Genomic DNA, 11495 nt, shown 5'->3' with positions numbered 1-11495 from the left:
TGGATAATTTTTCAATGTAAACAATTCATTTATTACGGAGATCAAATGCACTATACTCCTTCTCTTTTAAGCATGGTGTTAGTATTTTACGCCACCTAAGAGTTTTGAAGTTTTAGTCTTTTGACCCTACAATTTTTTACAAAGAAAAAATTAATTTGAAACTTCAAGTTCCAATTGGGTTTCAATTGTGTCCATATTCGTAGAAATATAGCAACAAATACACAAAATATAGAATCTATATATCTATAAATATTTATTTTTAAGAGGAAATGAATGGTTTAGATAATTTGTTATAAAAATTATTTTTATTTTTAAGAGGAAATGAATGGTTTAGATAATTTGTTATAAAAATTATATCTTTAGTGCTTTTTTTTTTTTTTTCACAACCATAATGTTAAGGCCACCATGATCGATGGAAAGGCTTTCTAATACTTGAATTTCAATTTTTGATAGACTTATAAAGTGAGGATTTACTCATTTTAATATGGTTGGAGCCCTATCAAACCATTTTCCTTGAATTTTCATAAATTTATCTATTTAATTTAGATTTTTCATTTTTTTTAAATGACATTAATATTCTTCGACCTCTCTTTCCCACTCTCTCGTTTCTTGTTTTTGTTCCCTATCGTCTCTCTGCAATTCAATTGAATTATCTGTCTTTGCATCTTTAAGAGATTGTTATCTCTGCTATTCAATTGAATTCTCTCTCTCTATCTCTGCAACTTAATAGAGATCTCTCTCTCCAACCCCAATTGAATTCACCGCCATTTTTTTTTTTTGTAGAAATGACTTTTGCACCTTTAAAAATCTTTTCTCCTTCCTGCTACAACCCCAAAGAAATTGTCAGGTTCAGTTCTTCCTCTTCTTCTTCTAGGGTTACGTCTGGACATGTATGGTTGCGAAACCCTGGAAAGCTCAGAGTTGGCTATTCTTGCAAAGCTACGAAGCGTATGGCTTTCTGGAAAGGCGTGGAAACAGAGGGGGGAGATGGAAACATTGAACAGTTTCTTGAAAACAATGCGATTGCTGATTTCATGAGGTTTCAGGGAAATGGGGAGGATCATGATGGTAAATTGCAGACTGCGATAGTCAGCTACAAGAAGAGGTTCCCGTGGTCTTTGCTCCAACCTTTTCTTCAGGTTTGTTTGCTTGGTTGACGCATTGTCTTTGTATTCCTCTCTCTCTATCTTCCCCCCCCCCAACCCAAAGTAACTTGTTGCTTTTACTATTGGTTTTGCTCCTGTTTTGTTGAGTGATGAGGCATCTGTTTATTCTTTACTGTATCTACAGGTCGATTTGGTGTCTACCATCCATATTGCAGACAAAGAGTATTCTCTTTCCAACCTTTTTCAGTAGAATTGTTTCATTTTAGATGGATAGTTGGCCTTTGCATCTCTACATATTTATTTATCTCACTAAAATTTATTTATTTTATTTAAATATTTGGCCTCTGTGTGTGTAGCAATTCACTTTGTTGACATAAGTGTAGAACCACTAAAATTGAAGTTTTCCCTCCTGAATATGGTGATCCTATGGAGAATTCTGCAATTCCTTTGTCTCTATAGTACCAATCAAGGGAAAAAAAAATGAAAAACTCTCTCTAGAGTATTGCCTGTTGAGACCATTACCATAATTGATAATGGATAAACATAAGTCTGGTTTCTAAAGTTAAACATTGAGCCTATTATTTAACATTGAACCTATTATTTATTTGTTTATTGTTTTTATCCTCATGGTCAGTCTAATTGTGGGGTTTGCACGTGAAAACCTAAACCATATAAATCCAATCTGTGGCAATAAAATTATGGGATTCATTCAAACTTTTTAACCTTGCCTCTATCTCTCTCTCTCTCTATCTATCTATCTATCTATCTATCTATGAACTAGAACTTTTTAGCCTCATTGATGGGGTGAACTTCTTAATTGAAAAGAACATGATGTTATTGGATTTTATGCCTCCCGAGCCATGCAAGTTAGCAATTAATCAACAAGAAATCCTCATTGCTGCTCATGAAACATTTGAAATGCATTGGGTTAATAGATTTGTTATTTTGGTGTTTCTAAAAGCAGCTGTGACATGATCGCTGCCTTCATTTGACGAGACCATTTCATCGCTCCAGACTTTGCATTAGAGCTTTTTAGCTTATTGTTGGAATCATTCTTTGAAATGGACTAAAAAACCACATTGAAAGTGCTATATCTGATCTAGTAATGTTAAACTTACATATTTCTTCTCCTATTATGCTTTAGAATAAAATGACATAGATATGCCAGTTATTATGGAATGGGTCCAAGGATATAAGTTATTGGGGCAGATGATTGCTTCCATCTGCAGTATTGCCTTACAAGCAAGATTTTACAAATGAATGCGCCTATTTGGATGGCAGAGATCAGATTTCCATGCATGGCGTAGTTTGTTGAATTCTGCAATTATCAATGGTATTCAGGTCTTGTTCTGTAGGGGACTCTGTAGATTCTGACAGAGCTGGAGGGTTTGAACTCCCTCCATTTGTTGGACGAGATGGAATGTACCTTGGCATTGAATTTCCTGTGATATCACAATTTATATGTGGAAGCAGGTTTAAGTGACTAACTCGCAATGTAAAACTTAGCTTAAATGACCTGGTCAAAGGTGATTATATTTAATATACTACTGGCTTGTTGGTACTTAGATAATATCTCCCATAAAATCAAAGATAGTTGACATTATCAGATATCTATCCATTGCCAGGATTCTCCTTTTGTAGCCTTTATTTCGCCCACTTTCATCACGTTGCTTTGAACTTGCCATATCTGGATGGTGATGACACTTTTTGACTTGCAGGTATTTTGCAACACTCCAGAAGGAGCTTGAGACCTACGACCGGGTCCTCTATGAGATGGTGGCAAGCAGGGAGAATCTAGAGTCCAGAAGAAATGCTAGGGACCTAAAATCCAGCACGAAGCTTAAAGGTTCTCGCTCTCGAGGCTTCAACATTCTTGGATGTATTCAAAGGCAAATGGCTAGAGCTCTTGCTTTAGATTTCCAGCTAGACTGCCTTGATTACCAGGGTGACAAATGGTACCACGCAGACCTTGACTTTGAGACCTTCAAGTTACTTCAGGTACTAACATATACGCTTTCTTGTTTCGTTTTTCTTTTTACTTTTTTGATATTTACTAACCTATATATAGGTTTTTATGAGCTTATATAATCATTTTGAGAAAGTGAAATACAATCTGATGTACTTGGAAAAACCATGGACCTTTGGGATCAGCAGACCATGACATTGGTGGGTCCCAGTCTATATCCCTTAATGGAATGTGGGGTTTCCATAGTCTATTGAATTTTAGTAGACTTTCTGTACCTTTCTCTTTAGATGATCTGTAAAATCACCAAGTTTTTAAGCAATGACTAGTATTTTCAGAAATAATGAAGTGGTGACCATGATTCATCATCCATCAGAATTCACGAGCAGTCATGGAAGTAGATCAATGCATTCTATGCTGGAATTTTTTCTTTTGTTTTCCTAGTTATTCTTGGGGAGTAATATTGTTGGTGGGTTCTGTGCATGTATGGTTCATGGTTGAAAATAATGGCGAGCTTTGGTTGAATTTCAGTTAGCCCACTTTGTGAAAAGTGCGACTGCTCATATCTGGTATCATGATAATCCAGCAATGCTGGGCCTTTTTATCCAGGAATTATACCAGTTATCCTGACCAGCTGGTCAAGCAAGATTCTCGGACCGCATCTTCCTGAATTGAGCTATCTGGACTTTGCAGTGCCTCAAGGAGCAACTACTTGTCGGGGAAATCCAAAATTTGAAATCAAGGGAAAAAAGATTGGTTGAGAATGTCTTATTTTGAACTTTCTTAGGCAAAAGAAAAAGCAGGATGACCATTAAAGTATCCAAAAGCCAAAATCTTCTCCAAAGTCACTTACAAGAAACAGTTGTCCAAGATCCAGGATTGAAACTTGTGAATTTTAATGCCAAAATTTGACTAGTCCTAGGTCATTGACAAAAGTTCCCTTGATGTTTCACTTTCTCCTATACAATCTACAGCGAAGTTTTACAAAATTCACTCTGACTTTTGCCCCAAATAACTATTGTTTTTTTTCCAGCTCGAAAGAGGTGAGAGCTTCTTCACATTCGCAAGAGACATGACTATACGGTCCACAAAAGCAATCGTGCAACCTGCCACTGTACCAGAAGAGCTTGGGCCTTGGAGATCAAAGCTTTTGTGGGCTTCTCGAGTGTTACCTATGCCACTTGTCGGTCTTCTTATCATCGGAAGTGTTTGTGCACCTGCAGACAAGCCTTCGACTGAGTATCCTGAATGGAAGGCACTCTCTAGACTCGATTTTGGTGCTGCAATGAAGGTCTTTCTGGCAAAGCGATTGACTACAGAGTATGTCCTCTTGATATACCTTTACTTTAATGGACTTCACATTATTCTTTGGTGATGATCTGCAAAATTTTGGTTATGGTGATATGGAATAGGAGTTGCATGTATTTGTTGTTTTCCCAAATTTAGCTAGTGATCAGATAGAATAAGTTGGCATTTTGACTGAGTTACTATACTGTACATGCACATATGTACAGCCTTTGCACACCTGCAGGGAGGGAGGTGTTTTGTTTTCTGGTGTCAGATTGTCTATAATGTACTAAAGAAATAGCAGGTTACATGGCTTTGTCCCCAATAGAATGTTACTACTAAGGGCAGTTTGCACAAAATTATACACCAAAACAGGACATTATTTGGGAGGAGGGAGTTACTTGTTTAAGAGTCCATCTTTAGAAGCAGTGTTTTAAAACTCGCTGAGCCTGACTCGGACTCAGTCGAGATATTCAGACCAGGCATGGTGGTCAGCGTGAGTAAGAAACCTTGGAAACTGGCTGAGTCTCACTGGTTCCTACGGTTTTCTATAGTTGTTTCTTGAAAACATGGGCGAGTCTGACTCGCTGACTCTGATTGAGCCCTGTCAAGTTCCAGATTTGAGTCTGAGCCTTAAAACAGTGTTCCAGGACATATGGTTGTATCCCTGATGATGTTGACAATTCAGGCACGGTCTTGACATTATCACTTGAAATGACATTCCACAATGTTTTAGTATCCTGCAAATGGCTTTGATATTCTGCCGCCGCCTTTTTTTTTTGAGAAAGTTAACTTGTATTGAATTTACATGAATTTAAATACAAAATTCACCCCAAAATGGGTGCACTATACATCAATTCAAAGTAGCCCACCAAGCAAAAAATATGGGCTGGTGACAATGAAGGCCTCGTGTACGCAAAAATTACAAAAGTTGGACTGCATCCAAATTACTGCAGAAGAGGGGAAAAGCCTGGCTCTGGTATTCTGCATTTTAAAATCAATAATTCTAAAAGCCCCCTAAATCTCTGAAAGTTTTTCATTTAAGCTGGTAGCTTAGGTTTTAAAAGTTTGCTATAGAACCATTTGTGAGTTCCAAAGACGAGCACATCACTTGAACACATTTATCTTTAGTTGATTGATTCAAGTGAAGACCTCTCTCTCTCTCTCTCTCTCTCTCTCTCTCTCTCACTCATATACCAAGCCTGCTACCCCCTCCCTCCCCTTCTCCTTTCTCTGTAGCACACACAAAATGTTCTTTTGTTCTGAGAGTGATCCAGATAGAAATGTTTTGAAGATTCACTCAGGCAACTGCTGAAGTTGAAGAGAAATCAGTTATAATCGGAGACAGAAACAGAGTAGCATTGGAGGCATTACAGAGAGCAATCGATGATGGCTGCCAAAAAATAGCGGTGTTGTATGGAGGTGGTCACATGCCTGATATGGGCAGGCGATTGCGAGAAGATTTCGATCTTGCCCCTTCTCATGTCTCTTGGATAACTGCCTGGTCTATAGGGAACCAAGACGTTCAAAGCAAGAATCAATCTCTTCCATTTCTGAAAGCTTTGGCTGAGATATCGGGATGGCCACTTAACCGGTACCAAACCCTGGCTTTGCTGATCTTCTCTTCTGTTCTGGCAATCGATCTGTGGTTTTGGGAGCTCTTCTTTAGCTCTCTAGTCAATTGGGCTGCTCAGGCTGCTTCTGAGATCCCCCATTTTTATTGAGATTAACACAACTTATAATCCTCAAAATCATAATGTGTATCATTTTACAATTATTGGGCCGCAACAAATTCGCGGTATTCACCAATAGCAATGAAGCTAAAGGCACATTGTTGTAGATTGGATTGTATATAAATTGTTATTAATGTGAATATGTTGGGTGCGATTTCTATAAGATTGCAACCTTAAACAATCCAATTAAGGTGCACCTTAAAATTTTATTATAACATGTAATTTTGTTGTAAAAAATACTTATTATCTTAAAATCTATTTTCATACCTAATTAGACAATTTTTAATTCCAAAAATGGTTAAAATCAAGTAGATCTATAAATAAATGAAAATCTTGAAAATGGACGATCTAGATAATGTGTTCCAAGATGCACTATTTTCTGGACTAAAAAACTTTTTTTTTCATATTCATACATCCCGATGATCGATTAAAGGGTTTTTTTAACATTAAAACAACATTTCCAATAGATTAGATTTTTGAGGTGCATCTGTAATTCTACCTTTAAAGTTGCAACCTTATATAAACTTTTCCCTAATATGTTTATTGACTTTATATAATTGCAATTCCAGGCATTATTATGTTTGCATGTAATCAAAAGCTACCTGTGTTTGATTGGTGACTTGCTCTCTCTCTCTTCCCCTCCTTGGGCTCATTCCTCTTCATGAGGACCTTATGTAATAAAATTTCATTTCTTTTGCATGATGATTAAATACATGATACAATAGGGTTTGCTGTTTTGGGAAATTCATAAATTATGCTCATGATGACATTGGAGGACTAAAATTGGTAGAGTCAGAGGGAGAGGGGAGCTTGTGATGCTCTCTATGTGCTAGCTCAACATATTCACATTCTCCTTAGATTATCATTGTAGTTAGCACATTGAACAAAGCAACTTAGATCGAGTAAAAATGGCTCTTGAAGTGCTCTTTGTGCTAGCCATGTCAAAACTAAAAAATTCAGGATATAATTAAGAATTGCACTGTTGGCCTTTGCGTTTCTAAAATGTTTTCATGACCTTTCCTTGCCTTATCATTTCTCAAATTACTTAAAAGTGGAAAGTAAGTGTTCCAAATCCAATATTTGGTTTTATATTATCTTTAAGCTCTGCTTCATGCTCTTATCACTCCATCCTTTGCAAAATCATGGAGCGTGTCCCTAAGCTCAGTATTGCTAAAAAAAAAATCAGCTAATTAACAAGAAAAATCGCGAAGGAGGAGGAAAGACTGATTTCACAAAGACATAACTGTACGCATCTAAAGAAATGGAAAGATACAAAGGCTTGAGTGAGGAATGTAAAATATGCAAGGAAAACTACTAGTGCTTGAGCCAGTAGTTTCTAAGCTGAGCAATGTGCAGGAGTATCTCATCCCGTCCTTGGTTGGTGACGCTGCTCGTCATGATCCACGGAGGAGCCTCTTGGAAATACTCGTGCATCATTACATGGAAATCCTCGACATTCTCTTCCGCTCTTTTTCCACCATTCTTCTGCTTTTTGCGCTTATCACATTTGGTGAATATCAATGTCATTGGAATCTGGAGCATTCCCAAAACATAAAAGATCAATGCTTGCCTATGCATTTGATAATTAAAAAAAAAAAAGAGCTTCACTCTACATGGACTAGCTGCGGCCTATACAAAATGATTTTAAGTTTTCGAACCACCTCATTTTTGTGACAAACTTGTCTATTTCTAAGGGGTTGAATGTTTGCGAAACAACAAAATGCTGCTAATTCTCAAAAACCAAGTTTGAATGGGTGGGTGAGAAACATGGAGCTTGTATCAAATGACTAGTTACTGCAAAGGTCCACAAAACAATAACATCTCTCATTGAACTTCTTCATTCACTAACCAATCCACACCGCTTTAGACAGTTAAGTTATCAAGTGTTACTCATTCATATTGAGTCTTAAAAGTAATTGTATCGATGACCCTAGCTATCATATGTGAAATCCAAGAGCTTAGTGTTGCAATCTTAGTGAAGCCCCGCACCTCGACCGTGCGGCACTCATGCACTCAACCTTTTTGAGGATGAGTCTTACACTAGTGCATGCCACCCACACAGCGCCATTGACTGGACACTATAGCGATCAACTACTAGAATGCATCACACACAATAGGAACCACCGTACACTCAAAGAGAGAGGGACGCAAGATTGAGTAGGAAGAGTTTGGTATTCACTATAATACTCGAATGCTTAGAACTTTATGCGGTGCCTCTCAAATGAGGAGCCCTCCTCCTTATATAGGCACTTGGCCTTACAATAGACGGTCAAGATTATGTACAAGTGTCACTAATCGAACGATTAGGAATAATGTAGTATACAATGTTCTAGAGCATTCCTTTCTAATTCTTTTTTAGGTTGAATCTAGAGGCCCTCTAGACTTCTCATGATGCACCTAGACTACTCCAGAATCTTATGGGCCAAAGTGATAAAAAAAAAATGTGACGAGTGTATACATATTGTACAAAAAATTGTAGGGACACATTGGGGCGTCACACTAATCTATCTTATCAAATATAAAATTTTATTTGTTGATGTTGAAGTTGGTCAGTTTCACACCCCTTGCTAGACAGATTTCACATCTAATGGTTACTGGTGATTATGACCTCTTTCTACCAAAGATGAAAGTCATATTACGTACGTTCCTGACTCAAAATTGGGTGGTTTTTTGTGTTGTCCCTTGATAAACATGGCAGCCAATAAATGGTCAAAGATTCGAAAAAAATGAGCTAGATAGTTGTTGCATTCAAGTATTTTAAACCTTTTAATGTCTATCGGCACATAATTTCTTTGTCTGGAGACCCACATTTGTCCAATCTTGATTAGACGACTAGGAATGCGCTGAGAATGATGTCATAAATTAAGAATAATTATGTTTGTTAAGCCACAATTAATGTGTAACGTCATATTACTCCAAACGACCCATCAAGATTGAAAGACAAAAATATCCCGTTGCATATGAATCATATGTGCGTAGAGACACATAGAATCTCGCCCTTTCAACTAAATACCTGTTGCTGGGTGAGCCAAGTTGCATATTCAATATCTATCTTTTTGGCAGGGATGCTAGCATCAATTAGGAGGAAAACTGAAACCAATGTCTTTCTATTGAGGAAATAGTCCTTTGTGAAGTCATCCCAATCTGTTCTAACTGTTTGAGGTGCAGTTGCATACCTGTTTGACAATAACTACAAGTATGAGTTAGAATTGACAAATGAAGAAGAAACTAAAGTTTCATTAAAATGTGGATTCTTAGACATTTCTTACCCATATCCAGGCAAATCTACCAGGTACCAACTATTGTTTATTAGAAAATGGTTTATAGATTGTGTCTTCCCTGAAAAGCATAAATTGAACCCATATGAGAAGAAATTCAGAAACTTAGGCCAAATGAAATCAATTTTTCAATAAGAAATCAATTAATGAATTCAAAAAAGGGAAAGTAAACTCTTTAAGATTTTTTACCTTTGGTTCAAAAAGGTCACATTCACTCTAGCCGTCAGATATGAAATGGGGAAACCAGAGTTGTGCGACTGGCCATGCTCAAAGTTCAAGAAAAATTTTCTCGAACTTTGTGTGAAGAAATGATACAACTCCAGCCTATAAATTTCACATCTGATGGCTAAGGCTACTATGAGCTTCTTGTATTGAAAGTATAACGGTCTCACAACATACAATCCTTTCAAATAACTAAATAAAATAGAAGTCATCAAGTTGCAAACTAAAATTCTAGACTTCGAATCCCCTTTGAAATCGAAATTCATACATGAACTTTCTATATAATTTGTAAATTGGTTTGACTGCATGTATGACTGTTGCTAGAGCAAAGTGACGGAACAACATTTATGTAGCCAACGCCAAATAGTTAAGAGAAGGCTTAGATGATAATGATGATTTCTTTACACAAACACAGTATAACAAATTACAAAGTTCCCATCTTCTAATTTTGGAGATCATATCAGAAAACACCAAAAGCATCAATGATCCATCTTTAGGGTAACAATGTTGGGATGGTAGGTAAGATTGGCAACAATAACCATCATAGAACACGTGTGCCTAACAATGCTTAAAACATTGCTGACCTCAGCTTGGAAGACCTCGGGACTCAGCCCAAGTCAACGATTTTTTAAAGAAGTTACTCATTTCTTCACTTTAAAATACCCATTTTGACTCCGGACTCACCCAAGAAGGACCGGGTAACTTGGACTCAGAACCCTGGCGAATTCCAGCCAAACCTCATGGTCTCAAGACTCTGGTTTATAGAGTGTGAGCACCCGTGTTCACACTAATTATACTAGATTTCTAATGGTTTGCTCTATTTCTCAAATGATCATCCTCTTAGTAATGGATATCAGATAGAAGAAAAAATGGCAATATGTGTAGTAGAAATATCAAAGTTTCATCCAAAAAAGAAGTACACAGTTCCATGGAAGTTAACACCTTTCTCAGGCTAATTTCATATTCGTGACAACCTCTTTTTATTTTTGTTTAATGGTCATTCATGAATTTCATCAAACACTAGGTGCCCTCCAAAACCTATTTTGAGAGAGAGAGAGAATGAAGAGAGAGAGAGAGTGCCCATATCCAAATAAACAATAGGAACACAGATGTGAGAGAGAGAGAGAGAGACCTGGTTTCTTGGAGGTGAGAGCCAGCTTTCTCCTCCTAACAAGAGAGTTGAGGAGAGAGGACTTGCCGACATTGGAGCGACCGACCAAAGCAAACTCAGGAAACCCATCAGAGGGGCAATCCTCAGTGCCCTTACTGCTCTTCACAAACACTGCTTCACTTATCTGCGACTCCTTCGCGTATGGACTCAATACAATGTTTGAACCCCTCAGAATTCTGGTAATGGGGTTCTCCAATGAAAGCTCGATGCCAGGGGGCACAAAGAGCTTCTCCAGTGGGATATGGAGGAGGAGGTTCCGGTTCTCTTGTTGTTGTATTTGGTGGACAATTGAGATGGTTTGCACAGGGGAAGAAGAAGAAGAAGAAGGGGAGGAAGAGAGATGAAGATGGTTATGGTGAATAGTTGTTGCAGAAGCAGAAGTAGAGGAGCGAATAGTGAGGGCGCAGAGAGATGGAGGCCTGCTTATTGGGAGGAGCCTCATCATATCAATTGAGAGAGAGAGAGTTTTCTTCTCACTTCACTTCACTTCAATATCAACCGGGAAAGAAAAGATCGTCAATGGAGAGAGGGAGAGTCGTTTTACATTCACTCAAATATCCAGATAAAGGACTCCGACCAGAATTCAAATAGTGATCGGGTGTGAGATTTGGACCTGGATCCAGACGGGTCCGACTTCAACCCATACTTGGATCTTGGTCGGGTCTACCCCTCGTGTCTCGAGTCAGATCCAGGTTCATTGTCACCAGGGTGGCGCAGGGCAGGGGATTAGTGTCC

General features: G+C 37.9%; 2 protein-coding genes across 3 annotated transcripts; one reads left to right on the top strand and one right to left on the bottom strand.

Moving 5' to 3' along the window:
* The first annotated feature begins 604 nt into the window (after positions 1-604).
* LOC18426596 (thermosome subunit gamma) lies at positions 605-6252 on the top strand. The gene is made up of 5 exons (XM_006833227.4): positions 605-1139; positions 1291-1328; positions 2825-3104; positions 4103-4389; positions 5651-6252. Exons 1-5 carry the CDS (start codon positions 786-788, stop codon positions 6078-6080), a joined length of 1389 nt encoding a protein of 462 aa, XP_006833290.3. The 5' UTR covers positions 605-785; the 3' UTR covers positions 6081-6252.
* A 1048-nt stretch (positions 6253-7300) lies between these two features.
* Positions 7301-11263, bottom strand: LOC18426595 (P-loop containing nucleoside triphosphate hydrolases superfamily protein). Of its 2 annotated transcripts, none has more exons than XR_016055476.1 (4): positions 10722-11263; positions 9359-9428; positions 9103-9279; positions 7301-7622 (listed from the first exon to the last, which is right to left on the bottom strand). XR_016055476.1 is itself a non-coding variant. In XM_006833226.4 (4 exons), the coding sequence occupies exons 1-4, from the start codon at positions 11203-11205 to the stop codon at positions 7404-7406; spliced, it is 936 nt and encodes a 311-aa protein (XP_006833289.2). In that variant the 5' UTR covers positions 11206-11263; the 3' UTR covers positions 7301-7403. The 2 variants fall into 2 exon arrangements, 1 of the variants encoding a protein (XP_006833289.2); XM_006833226.4 differs by having other exon boundaries at positions 9103-9265.
* Positions 11264-11495: the final 232 nt, after the last annotated feature.

This window comes from Amborella trichopoda, chromosome 5 (genome assembly GCF_054954075.1).
Source record: "Amborella trichopoda isolate Santa Cruz 75 chromosome 5, AtrichopodaSantaCruz75HAP2 v2.0, whole genome shotgun sequence".
Lineage (NCBI taxonomy): Eukaryota > Viridiplantae > Streptophyta > Magnoliopsida > Amborellales > Amborellaceae > Amborella > Amborella trichopoda.
The sequence above is the reverse complement of the archived record's forward strand: the minus strand, read 5'-3'. Positions and strand labels throughout refer to the sequence as shown.

Coding starts and splice junctions, on each gene's coding strand:
- LOC18426596 (XM_006833227.4), top strand. CDS start 786: ATGACTTTTGCACCTTTAAAAATCTTTTCTCCTTCCTGCTACAACCCC. Junction 1,329..2,824: donor ATCCATATTGCAGACAAAGA/GTATTCTCTTTC, acceptor TTTGACTTGCAG/GTATTTTGCAACACTCCAGA. Junction 4,390..5,650: donor GCAAAGCGATTGACTACAGA/GTATGTCCTCTT, acceptor AATGTTTTGAAG/ATTCACTCAGGCAACTGCTG.
- LOC18426595 (XM_006833226.4), bottom strand. CDS start 11,205: ATGATGAGGCTCCTCCCAATAAGCAGGCCTCCATCTCTCTGCGCCCTC. Junction 9,429..10,721: donor TCTCACCTCCAAGAAACCAG/GTCTCTCTCTCT, acceptor TATGCTTTTCAG/GGAAGACACAATCTATAAAC. Junction 9,266..9,358: donor GTAGATTTGCCTGGATATGG/GTAAGAAATGTC, acceptor ATTGTCAAACAG/GTATGCAACTGCACCTCAAA.